Here is a 22,538-nt window from a genome sequence, read left to right as displayed (position 1 = left end):
CTATTCTATCCTATCCTATTCCTATCCTATTCTAGTTGTATTCTAATTCTATGCTATGCTATTCTGATTCTATTCTAATTCTATTCTATTCTTATTCCATCCTATCCTATTCCTATCCTATTCTAGTTGTATTCTAATTCTATGCTATGCTATTCTAATTCTATTCTATTCTAATTCTATTTCTATTCTATTCTTATCCTATCCTATTCCTATCCTATTCTGACTGACTGTCCTGTTTTTTCTTTGAAGGCAATTTGCTTCTCATCCAATAAGCTTTTCCAGGTCTGACAGGATAGTGGGGAATGGAAGGATTTATATTCCTTGCAGACAGCTTGACCAGCTGCATCCTTTTAGAGGGCCATTGAAGCACTTGGAGGTTTATCTGTATCTTCAGGGTCATCTGAATAGTGCTCCTGGTTCCTGTAGTCTGAGGACACAGAGAAACTTTCAAGTGCTTCAAGGAGCCTCTAAAAGGAGGCAAATGACCAGCTGTCTGCAATGAATATAAATCCTTCCATTCCCCACTATCCTGTCAGAGCTAAAGAAGCTTCTTGGATGAAAAGCGAAACGTCTTCAAAGAAAAAGCAAAGTCCAGTTGCCTCCTGAAAAAGCACCTTTGGGACAACTATGTCCTGGATGACAGAGAATCTCTACAAAACAGGTGCATACGCATAGTATGTACTCGACCATAATGTATTTGCTTTTGTTAAGTACCACAATTGCAGTTTGCAAACCATGACTTATTACTAAGTGTCAAGTGTGAACCCAAACACAAGTCTTTTTAGACATACTGCATGTAGCAGGCCACACAGTGGTCTGCTCCAGTTTTTTTACTTAGAATTTCCGATGTCCCATTAATATCAATAAGACCAGAGCTATGTTGCTTGCCAGTTGGTTTCCAGGTTGGTTACCATCTTTAAAATCCAACATAGTGTTGTCCCCAATTTGGGTCTGAGCCTGGTGCCGAGGCCGATGAAGGACACCAGACCATGAGGTGAAGATTTCATTTCCTTTTTATTGGAGCGCTCTAAGAAAAGGGATCCCAAAATGCTAAGAACCCAGGACAAAAGATTAAGAAAGCTTTATACATTTTTGTTAAAGCAGGAGGTGGGACAAGCGGGGGATAATAAAAAAATATGATCTAAAAGACATTTTAGTAATGAACTAACAATTTGATTTCCAGCCATCCTTATTCCTAATTCTTGGTTAATGAATGCTTCAGGAGTTATCTAATACACATTCTATTTGCTCCTGGCTATCTCTGTTGCAAACTTTGAAGGCTCAGAAACTGAAGGCTCAAGATATGGTCACAGAGTGTTTACTGAGACTCCCTATCTTTTTCAACTGTGACAGGAAGACATATGACCATTTTTTTAGAAGCTCCCCATTTGTGGAATATTCACTAGATATAAGGCCGGTATATCCCTAGTATTTAAGAAGCTGTTGGAACTTTGGCGATGAGAAGGTTGCATTTGTAATAAGCAATAGCACCATAAGCCTGAATCAATGGTGGGATTCAAATTATTTTACTACTGGTTCTGTGGGCGTGGCTTGGTGGCCATGGCGTGGTGGGTGTGGCAGGGGAAGGATATTGTAAGATCTCAATTTCCACTCCACTCCAGGGGAAGGTTACTGCAAAATCCCTGGTTCCTCCCAATCATTAGATGGGGGTGGGTCCAGTCAGAGGTGGTATTTACCGGTTCTCCGAACTACTCAACTACTCAAAATTTCCACTATAGATTCTCCAGAACTGGTCAGAACCTGCTGAATACCACCTCTAGAGATGAATGCATGAAATGCAATTATGGATTAGAATTTCTTAAATTTGCTGTAATATTGTAGACTACAGACATTGAGGGTACAGCTATACACCACTTGGAATCCTATGATTGAAGTAGAATAAAAGCTCCTCAACCACAGAAATAAATCCAGACTCATGGAGAACAGTTGACAAAAAAATCCAGACTCATGGAGAACAGTTGACCACCCCCACCCCATTTGTATAAATTCCCTTCCAAAACTGAATGAAGCAAGGCACTGCTAGAAGTAGAGAAACAGCTCTCCTCTCTGACAATGTTAGAAATGTAACTATTGAATTATGGACTACAGTATTCTAATGAATTAAGTAGATTCATTTTGGGTTATGCAGTTCTCTGCTCACATCATTGGAGTTTAGATCACTAAAATGCTGCCCGAATACCCCCAAATATCATTCGAGTACGGTATTCTTTTCCTCGCTGAACTGAATTTGAATTACAGAATGGCAGATAGATTGCTGCCTTCCTCATTCCAAAAGGCCTACCCTGTGTAGTACTGACCCTCAGATACATATCCATGAGTTAGGCTTGTCATTGAATTGAGAAGATTTATTTCAGATGAGCAGATCTGGACATACTTGTTTTGTTCAACACAGATAATGTTATAATTCTTAGGCAATTTGTAGCTCTAATTTTTTATATGAGTTTGTCTATATACTAATGCACATATGTACATATGCATGTGCACATACTACCAAAGAAATACCTTTATATAATTCAAATGGGTTAATAATTCAAATCAGAATTTTAAAAGTAGCAGACTATGGGGGGTGGGGGATCATTACAAAATGTGAGATTTGAATAACTAATTATCTAACTTTGTGTCTTTCCCTGAAATTATACTATTAAGGGTTTTTTTTTTTACTACTATATTAGCAGTCTCTAGTGGGTCACTTTCAATGATTGCAACATATCTCGTTCCAAAGGGCCTTCTCTGTGGCTGCTCCGGCCCTTTGGAACGAGCTCCCTGTGGAGATTCGGACCCTCTCCACCCTTCAGGCCTTCCGGACGGCCGTGAAGACCTGGCTGTCCCAGCAAGCCTGGGGTTGAGTCCCCCCCCCCGCTACTCAAATTTACTGTGTCTGTTGTGCTTTTAAACTGTTTGTATTGTTTGTTTGTCTTTGTCTCACTTTTTGTAATTTCCCCTCTCTTGGCTTTGTTCAGCTGCCCTGAGTCCCTTCGGGGAATAGGGCGGCCTACAAATTGAATAAAATCCAAATCCAAATCCATATCAATAATGAAAAAAAGATTGTAAAGTTGAATATTACACATACACCTCAATTCATAATCATGAGCATTTCAAATACTAACTATACTAACATTTTAAATCCACTCTTTGGAAAAACTGGAAACAATTTTACAATTGCAAGAGAGAAAGTGGCATAATTGCTAAATAATCTCTTGCTTTGATTCCAGAAGGATGATTTCCTTTTAAGCTTCTTTTTCATTTTTAACTTCATTAACTGGAAAGAACAAGCTATCCTCAATTGCCCAATCATGTATCTGGTGTAAACAAAACCAGAAGAAATTGATATATCTTTCAAACAGACAAAATGTTGTATATATTTATAAAGATAAGCAAAACTAAAAAGAATCCTGAGATTAGGCATTATTATTTTTTAACTCAAAACAAGTATGTCTTCAGATCCTTATGTTATAATATGCTACTGTTTATCAGAATTCTAGCAAGCATATGCAAAATCAATCAGTTCAAAATATTCAGTGTCTCTTTGAACTATGCCATTGAAGAAATGAATAGGTAGTTTCCGGAAGTAAATCATCCAAACTGAAAATGGTTTCAGGTGTTCCAGCCAAGATGTTTCATATGAAATATCCTTTCTGGAATACTGCAAACAGCTTCTGGCATTCTCAGAAATGTTCCAAGAAAAAGTCAAGTCTTCAAGCTTTCAGTGCTGGTTATTACCAATTAATATTTCTACTAAATTACTGGAGTTTTCTAGCACACCAATCTTGCAATTAAAGGCAGGATCTGTCTGGAACAGGGGTGTCGTTGAGAGCCGCATCAGGGTTGTGTTTGACCTGGGGGGGGCAGGGTGAGTGTGGTCAGGGTAGATGAGGTTAGCTCAACATCACTTGTGTCGGGGAGGGGCCTGTGGTGGCGTGAGTGCTCTGCCAGCAAAAACAGGCTCCCAAGCTGGTTTGGGCTGTGACGGCCTCCTTAAACACTGTGCAAGCGAAAACGGAGCTCAGGAGGGTCCCCTGTAGTTTTTCCGAGCTCCATTTTCACTAGGCACAGGAACCGCGAGCCAGTCCTTTGCTGTTTCCAGGGTGGCCCCGCGGGCCAGATCTAAGCACCCCACGGGCCAGCTCCAGCTCCCAGGCCTTGAGTTTGACATTCCTGCTCTAGAATCTAGATTTCCTGCCTTGTTAGTATACACTTTATAGTATATAATGTAAGTCTCAGGAGTAAACAATGTCATTCAATCTCACTTTTAAAAGGGACTGGACATTTCTATTTTGAAATCATTATGTACATATGTGCTTTACCCTTTCTGCACAAAATTATTAAAATCCCAATTTTTATTAAATCAGGGTACTTTTTTCCACAGTCATTCTCAAATGTAAAAATGAACAAACCAGACACAACATGCATCCATTTCAAAATAAGTCTGTTTATCGAAAGTTACTCTTAGGTGGAGACAATATAAAGAATAAAGAGGATTTTTTTTTTCAGAATTTATGGAATGATTGGGGAGATACTCAATTTGAAAGACTTTTTTAAAAACAAAAATGTTAGTGTACCAGTAAGGACACCTAACAAATGTTTTTATTGCTATTGTACTGTACTTTTTTAATTTTCAGCTTTTATTTATAATCTTAAGACAAACTGAGGTTGCATTTTGGACTTCATTCATTGTTACAGAGTGAACAATGAACAGATGTTAAAAAGTCATCTTACCATGTTTTCTTGATTGTTCATTTGTGTGCAGCATGTAGGCATACTATGATATATATTCTACTCAAGACTATACATAAAAAGTAACATTTTGTTTATCAAAAGTCCATTTTCATCATGAAATCAGGTGAAAGTGCAAAACAGGTCTGTTCTTAACATGAACACAGAATATGATTTACAGTGTTTTGAGGAGTGGCTAGTGTGGAAAATTCCAACTGAAGAGTACACCAGTCCCATTCGTCTGCTGGTTCTCAAATCTGATACCATTACAGCAAATAATAGGCCTTACGTGCTACCCGTGGGCATTAAGAGTTCAATTACAGTGGCATCCTAGGTGTGCCATTATGTGTGGCCCTTTTATTCCTTTGTACTTGGTTCTGATTCTTTTGAGTTTTGACTGCTTTCATTCTCACTTCAAACACTTCATGTATGGCCTTGCGGAAGCAGTGGAAATTGTAGTCTATTAGTCCTAAGGAAAAAGAAAACACATGTGAATCTGTTTGTCCAGTCTGAAAACCAAGAGGAGTCGTGCTGAATGTCTCACCTCCTCCAAGGTTTCAGGGGTTGTAGAGCCACAAAGCAACTTTTTCAATGCTAGTCCTCAAACTTTGGAATATTCTCGTCACAAACATATGTCTGGCTCTTTCCCTCCTTGCATTTCCTAAGGATCTGAAAATGGTCTTGTTCAGGTGTACTTTTTATCTTTTTTGTTTATTATGTTTGCTTTTGTTTTGCTACTTTGAGCTCCTGCCCAAACTCATTATTATTTACAATATTTGAAATTTCTTCAAAGTCAAACATGAAAAACAAATTAATTTCCATAGTGCAACTGCCATTTCCCCCCTCTTTTTTTTCTTATTCCCTTAAAATGTGAAAGTTCACAACAAATTTACTCACTAGATCTAATTTTGTGTTATTAAAATTAGCTTAGTTTTAATCACCAGACAGTACTATCATTATTTATTTATCAAAAGAAAAAAATATCCTGAGCCCCTCATTTTTTTAAAAAAATTGAAAAAGTATTTCCAGAAGCTTTGGGGGAAGGAAACAATAAATAAAAAACCTCTGGATAGGATCCTAAAAGGCATATCTAGTGGTATTTTTCCGTCGAAAGAACAGACTCCTGTGCAATTTTGAAACTTCTTCCTAAATGTAAGAGTTTGCTGAAACCTGTATTATGGTTCCCTATTCTAAAATAAATGTGCATTAATGTAATTTTCTGTTCATTGGTCAATATAAAGGAGCAAACTGTTTGTTTATTTATTAATCACAAATTTTCTCACAAATTCTCCACAAGCTCAAAGCAATAATGTAGCGCTCTCTTTTCCAATTTTCCCCATAACAGTAAGTACTTTGGGCTGAAATATAAGTGGCCCAAGTCACCAATAGTTTCCATGACTGTGAGTAGAACTAAATCTGGTTTTCCCCTATCCCAGCTAACACCTTAAACTGAACCACACTGCCACTCTCTCCAAAGATCACTTAACTACCATATTTTTCAGAATATAAGACACACATTTTCCCCTCCAAAACGAGGGTAAAAATCTGGGTGCGCCTTATACATTGAATACAGCATTTTTGGCCTCTCGAAACCTCGCCCCCTTCACAAAATGGCCGTGCATAGCCTTTAGGAGGCTTCCAGACAGCTCCTGGGGGCTGCGGAGGGCAAAAATGAGCAAAAAATGGTCCATTTTTTCCTCATTTTTGCCCCCAGTACCACTCTATAAGCCTCCTAAAGGCTATGCATGCCCTTTTTTTGACAAAAAACGTGCCCATTTTCGTGAAAAACGTGTCATTTTTGGGAGGTCTGCAGAGTGCAAAAACTTTTTTTTATTTACCTCTTCAAAATCTTGGTGTGTCTCATACTCTGAAAAATACGGTAGTTTATACAACCCAACAGCTTTACAAAGAAGAATGTAAATGACACACTTTATTAATTATTATGCTAACACAAAAAACACATCAGTGGAGGAGAGAAAGAAAGAAGGAAAAGAAAATATAAGAAAGGATATCACCTGATTTCATTTAGAACATTTTTGATTTCTTGTGTTCATTTGGAAATCTTTAATATGTACTTAGTTTTAACAATTTAGCTGCTTTGTAGTGACTACATTTAGTAAAACATTTAACAAATTATTGTGTTATAGCAAATGTTCATTAAAACTAAATTTACATCATTTTCCTTACCTCTGTTTACGAATCTACATAATTAGAAGCTTGCTACGTTTTTATCCTTTTAGCCAGTGTTTTTCAACCACTGTGCCGCGGCACACTAGTGTGCCGTGACATAGTGTAAGGTGTGCCGTGGGAAAAACACCTTATATATAGTCAATATAGGCACAGAGTTAACATTTTTTAACATTTTCTAATGGTGGTGTGCCTCGTGATTTTTTTCATGAAAAAAGTGTGCCTTTGCACAAAAAAGGTTGAAAAACACTGCTTTTAGCTACATAGCAAAATACACTGCCACAATCTAGTCATTCTAACATAGAATGCTGAAATTCATTCCATTCTTCAACCCATTCCCAAAAGTATTTCAATGATTACATTTACTAAATAATTACACATTTTTGGTATTTTGATTTTGATATAAAGCTGGCTGGAAGCATGCTAGCTAGGGAGAAAACAAGATTATAGATAGGTTTAGGCAAAAAAGTTTAATACCTTTTCTCTCAAAGCTTTCTTCTCTGACAAAGCAGACTAGCGCAAGGAACTTTGTCACTTCTTTTAGGTAAAGGACTGTGGCGTTATTCAATTTTATAATTGCTGTTGATTCTTTATCATAAGGTGTTCCGGCACCATCTTTTTTGAGCCTTAATAGCAAAAGATCGTGAAAGAAGAGAGTTGGGAAAATACAGCATTAATTTGTTATGGTCTAGAGGCTGTATTCTTAGAGTATTATTTAAATATAAATTACATATTATGTGCTTAGAGTATATCCAAATATAATCTACAGAATTATAAAACAGATGTGATAGTATTGGTGAAGATAACCACAGTAAATGAAAAGAATTCATATTAAATATAACAATGAAACCTATATGATATATAAAAGCTTTACTAACATAGTGCTGTAATGTCAATTTTTAAAAATCTACCAAAATAAATTAATACTAAGATCATAAATATACAGAATACAAAATGAAAATATACAAAATACAAAATGAAAATATACAGAATACAAAATAAGAAAACATTAGAATTAATCTACAATAATAAATATACAGTACAGAAAATGGGAACAGTTCTCATTTAATCTATTTATAGATTGAATATAATTAAAACGTAACATATGAATACATTTTAAAAGTTGGGGAAAGAAAAAAACATTCAAACAGAAATGGGTTGGATGAAGAGATGGAAGTTCAACAGCAGCCTGAAAGCTTTAAATGTGGGACCTTTAAATACTACAGGGAACAAACCTTTTAGACTTTATTGCAGAAATAGCTTACTTCAATAAACCACAATCTGCATATGGAGATTTTCTTGGATGATTTTAATAATCATCTAAATATATAGTGGTATAAAGAGAAAAGATCTTCCTTTATTAAAAACCATTTAGACTTTGTATTTCACAAAACCAAACAAAAATACTAAATTTGGCTGAATGGCAAATTAAGAATCAATCAAATTGCTTTGTTAGATGTTCTACTCTTATTGCACCAGTTAGCACCATTACAACTGCTGAACTATGTGTAAAGGAAGCCTCAAACAGAATGCCCTACTGCAAAATAAGTGTGAAGTTAACAGGAGTACAGTAGCTGATTTAGATCTGCTTATAGATCCTCTATAAGAAACACTTGGGCATCCACTGACTAAGAGAATTTTGATAATAACATCAAACTATATATTTATTTAGACTCAAAAATCAGTTTCTTATACTTCAGGAATGTTCTGAGAAATAACAAAGTAATAACAAAAAGCAGAAATACCTTCTCTCTGCCACCAATGGATAACTACTATTTATTTATATATTTTTAGAAATCCCGTTTCAACATCAAATAATCTATTAACTTATAGAGAGAGAGGTTTTCTGAAAATATGACTTACCACAATGCTGTTCCCCAATTTCTCTTGTATAACCAAATAAAGCATGATACTTATATAACCTCTATCTAAAAAAACCAAGTCTCACATCTACACCCCCCCAAAAATAATCCTGAATTTAAAAAGTCTTTCCTTAAAAAAGGGGGGGGGGATAAATTAAGCAATCCCCTCACCCTTCATTACTAGATTCTCATCAAATCTAAAACTATTCTTCCATTTTAAGGATAAACTTTTGGGAAATAAACTAGCCTTATTCCCGTCTCCTCTTCTTTATTAATTTTTCTCCACATCACCCCAACTCTTTCTTCTCCAGGAAGTGCACTTCAAAATTCATCATAGGATCACCCTGATCTTTATATGTGTTTGTATGTCTATATCAGAGGTGGGTTCCTGCCGGTTCTAACCGGTTCGTTACGTTTGTCAAATCTACCGGTGGACCTGGAAGTTCCAGAACACCTGCCCGGGCCCTGTCGCTCGCTCGCCCCGCCCGTTCCATTGCAGCTTGCTCACTCCCCCACCTGCAGTCTTTTGGGGGGGAAATTGTTGGTTTTTTATGTTTTTCTCGCAGTCATAGTTTGTGTGTGTGTGTGTTTGTGTGTGTGTGTGTGTGTGTGTGTAATGTCCCGCAGTTATCTACACATTAATAATGATCAAGTACTAGTAATATTTCTTTATATATTTTAGTGACCTTTCCTTACATAATGGGTGTTTTCTTTCATACTTTTAGATTTCTAATTTCTGCTTCTGTTAGTTAGCAATTGATAAAACAAATCTCATGTGAAAAAGTATTCGAAGCCTTCTTGATTTTAATTGTCGATTTATTTATTGCTGCACATTCTAATATTTATTCATTTTCATATCTTTGTTTTTCCACTGTTATGAAAACACAATTCCAGCAGCTGTTAACATGTGTAAAATTAAATATGTATTGTATTCCCTTTGAAATGCCCAACCAAATATTACTGATTTGAAATCCATATCTTGCTTTACCATTGCTTCTAACCATGACACCACTAACTCTTGAATAGCTACTTGGTCTGTCCTAAGTACTGAACCTAATTCATATATTCCTGTTTTTTGAACTGAGGAATAAATTTCAGAAAAAAATCTGTATTGCTCTGTGAATCTACCTATGACATTCATTCTTGATCTAACTTCTTAGATAAAAAACTATATATTTCCTCTTTGTTGGGGGACATCCTTCCTGAAAAGACTGTACATCGCTGGGTGAAAACAGAGGTCCCTTCTGTTACCTGTAGTGTAGTCCTCAGCTTACAACCACAATTGAGTCCAATATTGTTTTATTTCTTCTGCAGTTCATATTATTTAACAGGATGAAAAGGCAACAGAGTATGACTGCTAGGACAATCATCTTTCCTATGTAAGTAGCTGCTTTATTGCTTTGTGTGCTGGTTTCATCCTTAATATAATAGTGCAAGCAATTAAAGTCTTCCTTTCTGTATCTATTTGTGCAGGCCATTCATTGGAGCAAGGTGGTCAATGGGTGACTTCAACATACAAAAGGACAATAATCTTCCTTTTTCTATTATTTTGTGTGCTGGTTTCATCCTAATGCAGTGCATGCAATGAAAAGAGTTCATTTCTGTCTCTCTTCTTTGTGCAGGCCATTCATTGGAGTCAGTGATATTGAAGACTGGCAAGGACAGTCATCTTCCTTCTGTAAGTAGCTCTTTTATTGTTTTGTGTACTTATTTTAATCTTATTTAAGTAGTAAGTACACAAAATAATAAATTTCTTTTTTTATATCTTTCTTGTAGATCATTGGGGCAAAGAATTCAGTGACATTATCTTGGCCACTCCCACCCGGTCACATGACTGCCAAGCCACTCCCACCTGGTCATATGGCTGGCAAGCCAATCCCACAAAGCAGGCCACACCTACAGAAGAGGTTCCAGAAAATTTTGAAACCAACCACTGGTCTATAAGTACATGTACTTAAGCACACAATACAACTGCTTGATTTTCATTGGTATTTTCAAGATAACTTGGACTATTTTTCCACTTTGACAAAGACCAAATTGCATATCATTGTATATGTAAATATTAGACTTTTCATTACAAATGCATTGCCATTTGACTATTATACAGTACATTAACTGCAAACAAGTATAAAGGGTAACAAAAATACTCCAACTTACCCATAGATGGAAGAGATGTCAATGACAACATCTATCATATCACAGCTGAGCTCATAGGTTTGCATGTCCACGGGGGTACTATCAGTAGCAATATAAATCTTACTTACTACATCAAAGAGAAATGCTTTCTCAATTCCAGAATTCTACAAGGGAACATGGATTTTGTTACAAAGAACCTAATATATATACAATGCATACTATAATGTACATAATGCACATACACACACAATCATATACACAAACACAACAATCCATCCATCCATCCTATCTTCCATCCATCCATCCATCCATCCATCCATCCATCCATCCATCCATATGTTTATCAATCATCTTCTCTACCACACTCACTCTCTCTACATTACATAATACCGTATAGTATAGCTGCCTAGAGATGCTGAGAGTCAGAATAAATTTAAAGAATAATTATAAAATAATACACGGCACAACAGAAGTAACTTTCCTAGAACTCTAGAATTATCTGGGCTGTTTTCTATCAATCTTCATATTCAGTTGTAAGACTGAGATAACCCTAGTAGCTCTTTTTGATGACCTTTGGTGGGATTACAATGGGAGTTGTACACCATCCTGGTGTTCTTTGATCTCTTAGTAACCTTTGATACCATTGATCATAGTATCTTTCTGGATTAGGGGACTGAGAGTGCACGGCATGGTGTTCAGAGATGATATTCATCCGGTTCTGACCAGTTCTAGTGAACCAGTAGTGGAAATTTTGAGTAGTACGGAGAACCGGCAAATACCACCTCTGGCTTGCTCTGCCCCCATCTATTCACTGCCTCCCGAGTCTCATCTGATCAGTTGGGGCTGCTTTTGTTGCCCTGCACAGGAGAACGGAACTGGAAAGCAGGTTAGTGGGGTGGTGAAGGAATGAGGATTTTGCAGTATCCTTCCACTGGAGTGAGATGGGAATGGAGATTTTGCAGTATCTTTCCCCTGCCATGACCACCAAACCATGCCCACAGAACCAGTAGTAAAAATATTTGAATCCCACCACTGATGGTTCTTTGTCCAGGGCTGGCTCCAGTTAGTGTTAGAGCCCCTGCTTTGCAGGTTTCTCTGGTCTTTAATCTGTCACCCCTTCTATTTTGAATCTATATGAAGCTGCTGGGGAGATTATCTGCCAGCACAACTCTTGTGACCTGTATAGCTCAATTGACCTTCTCTGCCCCAGGTCAACTGAGTAGCAATCGAGATTCTTTTCTGACATCTGGAAGCTGTGGGGTGTGAATGAGGTAAGGAACAGGCTTCAGCTGAACTCTGGCAAGACTAAGTAGTAGTGGGTTTTGAAATCCTTCCATTCCTAAAGATTTTCCATGCATTTTTGGTATTTCATATAGAATCTCATAATGGCTCCCCAGACTAATCTCCAGGCTCCCTGCGGCGTTCTGCGGTCGCTGAGGGCTGGCTGTGGCTCCGCTTGGGCTGTCTGGCTCTCTGCTTCTCCTGCTTTTTCACAAGCAGCTTTTGGAAGGATTTTCGCTCCCCACACGATCTGCGCTCTTCCAGCTCTTCACAGAAATCCAAAATGGCGGCGGGTGCACACGCAGCCGCTTCCCGCTCTTTCCAGCCTCACAGCCCAGAAAAGCGCACGAAGGTTCCAACCGTCGCCGCTGTTGCCGGGCAGAATGGAGCGGCTGAGGGACCCCTAGCAACAAGGCCTTCAGGTTTCAGAGCCTTCGTTGGGGCTTCTTTTCGCCTGGAACGTCCCTGTCCGGCTGGGGAGATCGCACACCTCCCTAGCCACTCCTGCTGCTCGCCAGCATCCGCTGGGCGAGCTTTCGCAATCCCCTGGAGCGCTTGCGACCAGCAGCTGCAGAGAAAGCCCAGGAGCCCTCTTAAAGCGACAGAAGCCTCAATGGAGGCAAATTTGACAGTTCTTGCAATAGATATAAATTCCTCTAGTCTGAGAATCCAAACGTGGTCCAAAGTGGGAAACTTTCCAGCCTATCTGACCTTAGACTGGAGCTCTCCCAAAACAGTCCCAACGGGCGGACTGAGTTTTCAAACTGAGCATATAGAGGCAAAGGGAGGCGTGGTCAACTAAAAAACATCACTCAGTCCAAGGGCAGATAGGCTGTGTTAACCCAGCATTGGACTCTCCGAGCAGTGCACTGGAGAATAATAGCAATATTTTTTCAAAACATTAAAAAAATAAAATGTCCTTTTGCAATAAACATGAAAAACATAGGAAATACATGCACATGCAAACATATTTACCGAGACAAAAATGTTAAGCAGATTTTCCAAAGTTGGGAGCTGTGGAATTAATTTCTGAACCACTTTGCTGAATGCTTCAAATATAGAATGGTCGTATATACTTGTCAAATAAAAGCTGCAAAAAGAAAAATAATCAACATGTTCATTTGAAATAAACACCTGTAAAGAGTTTAATAAAAATACAAAAAGATGCTGAAAAAAATAACTTAATATTCTATTTTATGGCTTGTTTTATAAGCCATACAGAATATGGATACAGATGGAAAGCAAAGTAATAACTGAATGAAGGGCAAAAAAACAGAGCATTGGATTAAAAATATCTCTCAAAATTGGGACTTGATCTTACAATTTTCAAGGAATTTATTTTCACAGGATAGTGTACTGATGGTAACATGGTTGATGTACTGCCTAATTGGGTTTATAGAAGTGATGTTTGTAATGTCATACAGGTACAGGTAGACTTTGACTTATGACTAGTCCTTTAATGACTGTTTCAGAGTTACAACCTACCTGAAAAGGGATTTAAGACCCAGGTTCAAATTTCTGACAGTTGGGCCAGAGGTGGGTTCCTACCAGTTCGCACTTATTCAGTAGAACCGGTTCGTCAAATCTACCGAACCGGTTAGAAGAGGTTCCACCAGTGGACCCGGAAAGCAGGCCACACCTACAGAAGAGGTTCCAAAAATTTTTGAAACCCACCACTGGTCCTTGGATATGATTATTCTACACTATCATGCTCATATTTATAAAACTCAGTGCCTCTGTGAAAGGTAAGGATGACTACTGCGTTTGTGGTGCAATCAGAACATTGCACGTGTTGAAGTTGTTTTAACGCAAACCAAAGATGCCTTTTAAAAAACAAGTTTACATCATATTCTTATGCATGCCAGTGCTGTGTGTGAGGTAATTTAAGGTGGTTCTGACAAGTGTCATCGGCATCTTCATATCCGGTCACATGGGTGGCAAGCCACTCCCATCCGGTCACATGGGGCGGCAAGCCACTCCCACAAAGGAGGCCACACCCACAGAGTAGGTTCCAACAATTTTTGAAACCCACCACTGAGTTGGGCCCTCCCTCTGACCACGTAACTGCACTTGGCAACATGGCTGAATTTATGGCCGTTTCCACATCCTGTAGTCATGTGATCTCAGTCTTATGAGGGTTTTGCCCAAAACTGGAATTTACCTTCAGTTTTGGGCCAAACCACACCATAGCCAACAATAGGTTTGCTTAACAATCATGGCAATTGCACTTACAGTCACCACATTCACTTCACCACCACCACCAAAAAAAATCAACCATTATGACACATAACTGTAATGGGCAGGATCCATTACAGTTGTATGTCAAGGACTACCTGGAGTCCTTTGTTAACAGCAACCAGTAACTCTTTCACTAACCAATGCAGTTGTAAAGCGCAATGTCACATGACCTTGCTGATTTATGACAGCAGTTCAGAACATCGGTAAGTGGGATATTACAGGATTGCCATTTGCAACATCCTACTGGCTTCCCCATTGACTTCGCTTGTTGGAAGCTGACAGTCAAGGTCACAAATGGCGATCAGGTGACTGAGGGACACTGCGACCATTGTAACTACAAGCTGATTGCCAAGCACCCAAATTACAATCACATGACTAGAGGAACATTGCAACACTTGAAACCTTTGAGGACTGGTCTTAAGTTTCCTCATGCAGTGCTGTCATAACATTGGTTGCCGAATAAATGCATAAAGTTCATTATCACACAAAGTCAATTAAAATGTTCCGGCGTGGTGGCTCAGGGATTAAGATGCTGGGTTTGTCTGGTGAAAAACCGGTAGCCTGGGTCGAAGCGCCATGCAGCGGGGTGAGCTCCCATCCTCATCCCAGCTCCTGCTAACCTAGCAGTTTGAAAGCATGCAACTGCAAGTAGATAAATAGGTACCACTTCAGTGGGAAGGTAACAAAACTCCATGCTAGCCACATGACCATGGAAATGTCTTCGCAAAGCGCTGGCTCAGTGCTTGAAACAGATATGAGCACTGCCCCCTAAAGTCAGCAACGACTAGTGCAATAAAATCCATAGGAATTCCTTTACCTTTACATACATACATTCTCAATATAGTTTTCTCCAAGTCAGGAACATCAACAACTTTGAGGCTAGCAAAATGCATCATCCTAGCACAGCCCTCCCTAAAATGGTGCTCATTAGAAATGCGCAACTGGAAATTAATACTATACTGACCGAGAATGACTGGAATACTTACACCTGTGATTTTAAAAAGATAATTTTAAGGTTTTAAGCATGGCTACACCAGCAAACATTTATTCTATTTCAAGTTTCAGGTTTCAGGTTTCAGGTTTAGTTTATTTGTATGCCGCCCTTCTCCGGGAGGTACTCAGGGCGGCGAACAACTCCGAAGGGAAAAAGGGGACACAGACACAATACACATAATTAAAATACACAAAAGTCATACAGCCATACAAGTCGAGAGGGGGGGGGGGAACTCATCAACCCCAGGCCTGCTGGCACAGCCAGGTTTTGACAGCTTTCCGGAAGGCCTGGAGAGAGGTGAGGGTCCGAATCTCCGCGGGGAGTTCATTCCAAAGGGCCGGAGCTGCTACAGAGAAGGCCCTCCCCCGGGTGGTAGCCGATGGCATTGGCTGGTGGACGGAACCCGGAGGAGGCCGACCCTGTGCGATCTAACGGGTCTATGGGAGGTAATTGGCAGCAGGCAGTCTCTCAAGTAGCCAGGTCCAATACCATGAAGGGCTTTATAAGTTACGACTATTTGATCATGATATACTGTAAAACTAAGCTTACTTTTCCCAAGTTTTATACTATGGCACTTCTTTTAATATTACTTGCAGTTTCCTTTTTCTCCCCAGCAAACTCCAGCCATTACACTGCTTTTCTCACCTCAAGTGGATTTTTTCTAGTCCAGCATCTGCAAGGTCATCATTAGTCCGCTGATGAATGTCTCTTTGTGTTTCAATCTTGTGATCATCAGACAAACCATCTACTTTGTGAATAAATATTTCAAAGTTTATATCTGGATTTACTTTATAGGCTCGTGTGACAGTAAGGTGCAATCTAGCTAATGCTTCCATATAGTCATCCTAAAAAAAAAAGAAAAAGAATTGGATAAAACACATTACTTAAAATGTCAACCTGAATTCTTTTCACTCAAAAAGCATTATATGAAACTCCCATTCGATTTAAATAGTATTTCATTAATAAAGTAGGAGATGGAATCCCAAAGATGCTTTTTCAAGAGGCAACTGGACTTTCTGGTTTTTCTTTGAAGCTTCTGCAGTTCTGCTCAGCTCAGAGCTGAGCAGAACTGCTTCTTGGATGAGAAGCAAAACATCTTCAAAGAAAAATCAGAAAGTCCAGTTGCCTCTTGAAAAAGCACCTTTGGGACAACCATGACCTGAATGACTGAAAATCTCCATAGATATTTAGAAGATGGAATATTTCAACTAGTTATTAATCATTAACTCTCAATCTTCTATTTAAAGACTACAAGCACCTTTAGAGTACCTAATCCAGAATTCTATTCCCACAGTGGCCAACATTCACACTGCTATTCTTTTGCAGCTGTTGCTAAGATACTCCACATTTGACATTGGGGATAATAATAGATATCATCACTAATAATCACCAAAAGCTTTAACCTTCCTCATTTCCATCATTTCAGCAGTTCCTTGACGTGTTGATTTCTTACTATATACTGTATATATTAATTACACTTACCAGTATATCACATCTTTCCTCAAAATACTTGAGCTGATATACTTAGCACTCCTTTCTCTGTTTTTTCTCCACAAAAACGATCTGTAAATTTGGGCATACGGATGCACAGTGGGACAGTGGATGAGGAGCTGGACAGTGGATCTGAATTTGGGTGACCTTAGGCACTTTACCACACCAGCACAAACATAATCCATAATTATGGATTATATGTATATGTAAACCTCAGTTTATGGCCACATTTGGGACCAGAATTTTGCTTGTTAAGCAAGGTGAGTCACACCCGATTTTATGACCTTTTTGTCAAGTAAATCACTGCAGTTGTTAAATGAGTTGTGTGGTTATTAAGTGAACCCAGCTTCCCCCACTGACTTTGTCAGAAGCCAGTAGGAACATCGCAAATGGTGATCACATGATCTTGGGATACTGCATCTATCTTAAATACATGCTGATCGCCATGTGCCTGACTTTGATGATATCATGCTGATGCTTTGACGAACAATGTGAAGACTGGTCATAAGACACATCTTTTCAGTGGCCTTGTTTAGCAGTGGAAATTTTGCTCCAATTGTGATTATAAGCCGAGGCTAGCTATAATCATCTTAAGGTTTATTTTACCTATAAAGTTATAGGTAACTTTAGAAACTGCAGAAAATTGAAGGATTGCATATATGGAAACAGAAGTGCAATCAATCAAAGGTATTTGTGCAGTAGTATCTAAAAAAACCAGAATGTACAGCAAAATTCAAACATCCCTTTTATGATAAAAGGCTTATCCCTCACACAAGGGTGAGAATTCTGGTTTCTATACAACTGTACCAATTGCAGATCTTACTCTGCATTTTCCAGTTCCGATAATATTTAGGAAAAAGGTTTAAAAAGGTGGTCTGCGCTGCAGTGAGAATCCAGGATATGGAAAAAGAGTCCTGGTGTAAAAGGAAAGTTTGCTTGCAGTTCTCTAGTCAGTCACATTCTACTTAACTTGCCATCATCTATTCTATTCCTCTGTCAGCAGGTGTTCATTTGTGCAAGGTTTGAGAATGATTTAAAAGTCAAATTGGTCTAACATCATCATCATCCTCTTACCTGAGAATCAATCACAAATATCAATGCTCCAGTGCCACGAAAAATCATTTCGTAGTCAAAAGTAGGATCAAAAAAATCAATTTGGCCGGGAAAGTCCCATATCTGAAAGTTAACAAAGGAGCTGTTGGAAACATCTTCTCGGCAGATCTTGTTAGTGCTCTCCAAGAAAAGAGTTTCATTTGGTGACATTTTATGAAAAACAACTTTCTGAATGGAAGATTTTCCACTTCTTCTCAGTCCCATGAGCAGGATTCTTGGCTTAACTTCAGTACTAAAAGGATCATTGAAATCTAGAACCAAATAAAAACATTTTTTTTAGTTTATACTGTACCTAATGTACAAAACTGTATTTTATATCCAAACCTGAATGCAATTTAAATGTATTATTTTAACTCTTCTTTGCAATTTAAGGATTCTTTTCTGGTGCCAGAAAGGGCAGCTTAATTTGAAATGATTTCTCCCTGCTAGTTTGAAAAAAACTTACATCTCTCACAAAATAAGCCAAAGTGTGGAAATAAATGCAGATTACAATCAGAACTCCATATTGCATATGCCTTACCATGCTACTATCTCATAGTCATGCAAACTTTAATGAGATGAAAGATTTACACACACACACACACACACACAAACGTCCCACCTTTTTTTTTTATGTACAACTCTTGGAAAGCCAGCTTATCAATGCTCCCTTTAAAAACTTTAGATAATCTTGAATCACAAGAATACATCTGATGAAGAACCTGAAAAAGTATACCCATTTCTGTTGTATATATACTTGAAATATTTATGTTCAAGTGCTTCTCAAAACGCTATTATTAAAAACAATTTCTGCTTGAGTATCTACTGCATGTAAGCTACGTTACTTAATACAGCCTCTCTGAAACAAAGAGAAAAAAAGTCTATGCATTCATATGAGAACACACAAACCATAATATTTAGGCCTATACTGCATGGAGCCTAACATTCTACCCATTCTCAGCAAAGGCAAAGAGAATATAGTCTAAAAGGAAAATATTCCATTTGTTCCTGAAAGTGTTGTAAAAACTATTTTCTGTTTAAGCCTAAAGGTTTACCTCTGCCGATCCATTTACTGAATTTTTTTTCCTGTAAATGTACCTATATAACTGTGTGTTGAGTGCCATTATTCCAATGCACTGGTTTTATTAAAACAAGAAAGCAAAACCAATGGAACAACTGTCTGGAGCACAGCCTGCAATATGGAGACTGACATTCACAGCTGCAGAGGGACTCTGAACCCTTCTATGGCTCTTGCCTTTTATGGATTTGAAATGGGCCTTCCTTAAAAAAAAACCTTTATGTCTTTGTGATACATGGACTCTGTCTGCATATTGAATACCTGCACCACTATACAATTTTAAAAGTTTGCTTAAATATTTTTTTCTCCAAGTTGTGCTTAAGCTCTCAATCCCTTAACAAAGTTTTTTTTTGTATATGACACATAGAAAAAAGATCCATATTATAAATATCTATATAAACTTATAAATATATAAACTGAATGATCACCAATCTATGAATTTCCACACTAGTGCTAGGACTTCTCATTATTGGTGCACATTTCTTTCCCTCTTCCCTCCCCCTTTCTCTTCCTGTTCTTTCCCACAAAACACAGCTACAACTGACAATACTTGTGATCTATATGTTCCCTCTTCAAACTCTCAGTCAATGCTCTCCCAAAGTAATTGGAAACAGAAAACCTAGCCATGTAATCTTTGAAAGATCTTGCCTTTCAGAGCATTAGCTGCCTATAGTATTCATCTTTATATGTATTTTGGGAGCACGAGTGTTTTAAATTTCTTTTTTAAATGAAAAATGGGGTCATGTGTAAATACACCTTGTTAACTGTAAGATGTATATGTAAACAAATATATAGATACTTTGTAGAAATGTAAAAGGCCATTTCTTGGGAAATCACTTTGATGATTTGGGATATTTGTGTTGTACATGAAAATATAGTTAGCTGTCTATTCAGACTTAAGTCCTCTGCAATTGTGTGCTTTTTGTTCTTACTTTTAAAATATTTTATTACTTTACACGGCTCACTATTAACTACTCTTACAGCTGGTGAAGTAATTGTATCAGAGAGTTTGAGTTGCACTTGAAAAATTACCAAATTCTAGTTCATTAGGGCAAATTCACACATTCTCAGCCTCTAGGCTTAGTATTCTACCTACTATATTAACCAAAATTCTAAAGTTTTTTGTAAAATGTAGCTTGCTATTGTTTGCAAAGTTTTCTGCTCTGACGTTCTGCAAGAAATAGGAATAAAAGCACATTTGCTTTAAAAGAAAATCCAGTCTCAATATCAGGATCTATTAAAAATTTAGAACACATCCTAAAAGGTCAGGTCAGATTTCTCTGTAGATCATCACAAGGCATGACACAAACATATATTTTAATCTAGCACACTCACATATTAGTAACTAGGCAAACCTTGTTTGCTGTCCAACCCATCTTTGTCTTAGCATCATTCTATTATCATATTAAAGGCTAACTATAAGCTATCTCAGCTCAAAGTCAAACTCTATTCAGTTATTATATTCCCCACCAATTCTCAAAAACCTGTACCAACCTGCTCCTAAATGACCTCTATTTCATTTATTCCATGTTTTTCACTTTCTTCCCTCACTTAGTATAAATTTTTGTTTTTGCTCATACATACATTTAAATTTCGCTTTACAACATCTTCGTTCAACTGCTTCTCTATCCCCAAATCCAGTCTCCTTGCTCCCAAACCTCAGTTCCTCCCCAAAACTTCCCCTTTCTCCACCAGTGTTGCTAGAGTTTATGGCCATGAGAAAAATATTAGGATTCCTACTTAGTAGTAGAATTACTAAGGGGAAATCTTTGGATTTCTGCAATCCAGATTTGGCAGCCCTGGCAAAAACAATACTCCAGAAAAGCTGAAGATAAGAGGACCAAGAAAATGAATGGCCAGGAAGCAATTTCCTTTTCAATTTCTTCTTAAAACCCCAAACTAGGAACAGTTGTGTGTTTTACTGCATCTCCTATCCCTTGTCTTCTCTATAGCAGTAACAGGAAAGAAAAGGAGCAGCTTGGATTGTGGGAAATATTTCTAAGCAACAGAGATGGAAAAACTGAGTTTCTTGTCTTTGTCCAAGAATACAGGTAACCCGACCCCCTTCATATGTTTGATGTAAGAAATGATTCTACTATACTATCAAAGGTGCATACTTTTTCTTAAAGGAGGGTGAAACCAGGACCTATTTTGATCAAAAGGATCAGGAATTTAAAAGAATCCTGGCTTATCCTAAGTATTAGGGCACTATTTTCCCCCCTGTAAAACCACACCAACTTCCAATTTGCAAAAAGAAAAAGAAAAAAAGGCACTTATGCATTCTGGTACTAAAAAGGTAGTAGCTCCCCCCCTCCCCACCCCCAATTCTTGCTGTAAGAGGAAAGGCAGGCTGCATCTAAGACTAAGGCTTAAAGGATTGTGGCAGGGAAAACTAGGCAGAGCAAGTTCCTGATGGATAGGTGAATTTAATTCAATTTTTAAAACAAGTATTTTGCACACTTCTCCTTTCGCCGTTCGTCAGTTCCGATTTTTAAGGCATTTATCTCACTCACTGCCTGTGGTGAAACAAGATTTAAGGACTAGCCTTTACTGACTCTTGAAGACTGGAATCATGGAAGGGAACCATCTTTGCTTTTCTCCCCCCCTCAAGCCAGCTGATTCCCCGCTGCTGCCCCCCCCCCTTTTCCCACGCGTTCACACGGCACACTGAACTGCAGAGGAGTAGCGAGTTACGCGGAGCATTGGGTAAACTGACCCAACCACGATTCGGTTTAACCACGAGTAAACGTGTGCCAAAGAGTGGGGGGGAGTAAATGGAAGGGTGCAGTTCCCAATCACTACGGAACCAAACGTTTCGAGGCTGGGAGGGGCCCGAGTTTAACTCCCAGCCGCCCCCATCCTTCCTCGATCCCCGATGCCCCATCCTCCCTCTCTCGGGGCGAGCTCTCCAAAGGGGGCACCTCCCGGGTGCCGCCGCCTGGGCTTCTCCCCTCTCCCCTCCCCTCCCTAAACAAAAGGCCTGGCAAGCAAAGTCGCTCGAAGAGGCTTGCTGGCTCTTCCTTCGTCTTCCCTCGGTTTCAACCGCAGGAACTACTTACACGCCCCGTCCCCGCTTTTCTCGTGGTCGCCATCCGAGAAAGACTCACTCTCATCCCCATAGTCGGCTAGCCCGACAATCTCGTCCTCTTCTTCCTCCTCCTCTCCTTCCTCCTCCTCTTCTTCCTCGTCTTTTTCCTCCTCGCCTTTTTCCTCCGCTCCTTCGTTCTCCTGCTGCTCCTTCAACTTCCCCGGCACCTCGCTCATTCTGATCCCGCCCCGGCTTCGTCCTCGCCAAGCACCGCTTTCCCCGCCGCGTCGCCCCTCCAGGTTGCCTCTCGTCTCGGGGGGGGATTCGAGCCTAAAGCTTTTCCTTCCTTCTTCCCTCCCCCCCGCTTTTCCTCCTCGTCGCAGTTGTCAAAGGAAAGTCAGCCGAGGCCCTGCAGTC

General features: G+C 38.9%; 1 protein-coding gene across 2 annotated transcripts; it reads right to left on the bottom strand.

Moving 5' to 3' along the window:
• Positions 1-4,430: 4,430 nt before the first annotated feature.
• On the bottom strand, positions 4,431-22,538 carry RRAGD (Ras related GTP binding D). Of its 2 annotated transcripts, none has more exons than XM_087718758.1 (7): positions 22,201-22,538; positions 17,998-18,287; positions 16,078-16,277; positions 13,176-13,290; positions 10,941-11,083; positions 7,399-7,547; positions 4,431-5,203 (listed from the first exon to the last, which is right to left on the bottom strand). In XM_087718758.1, the coding sequence occupies exons 1-7, from the start codon at positions 22,355-22,357 to the stop codon at positions 5,052-5,054; spliced, it is 1,206 nt and encodes a 401-aa protein (XP_087574884.1). In that variant the 5' UTR covers positions 22,358-22,538; the 3' UTR covers positions 4,431-5,051. The 2 variants fall into 2 exon arrangements, with proteins under 2 accessions (XP_087574884.1, XP_087574883.1); XM_087718757.1 differs by having other exon boundaries at positions 22,153-22,537.

This window comes from Thamnophis sirtalis, unplaced genomic scaffold (assembly GCF_051295495.1).
Source record: "Thamnophis sirtalis isolate CommonGarterSnake01/CBP01778 unplaced genomic scaffold, rThaSir2_p1.2 scaffold_6, whole genome shotgun sequence".
NCBI lineage: Eukaryota > Metazoa > Chordata > Lepidosauria > Squamata > Natricidae > Thamnophis > Thamnophis sirtalis.
The sequence above is the reverse complement of the archived record's forward strand: the minus strand, read 5'-3'. Positions and strand labels throughout refer to the sequence as shown.

Bases quoted from the DNA above. Each gene is read 5' to 3' on its own strand.
- RRAGD (XM_087718757.1), bottom strand. From the start codon at position 22,357: ATGAGCGAGGTGCCGGGGAAGTTGAAGGAGCAGCAGGAGAACGAAGGA. The intron at 13,291-16,077 runs GTGAGAAAAGCA...TTCTTTTTGCAG, and splicing joins CTAGAAAAAATCCACTTGAG to CTTTTATTTGACAAGTATAT. The intron at 7,548-10,940 runs GTAAGTTGGAGT...TTTGCTATTAAG, and splicing joins GACATCTCTTCCATCTATGG to GCTCAAAAAAGATGGTGCCG.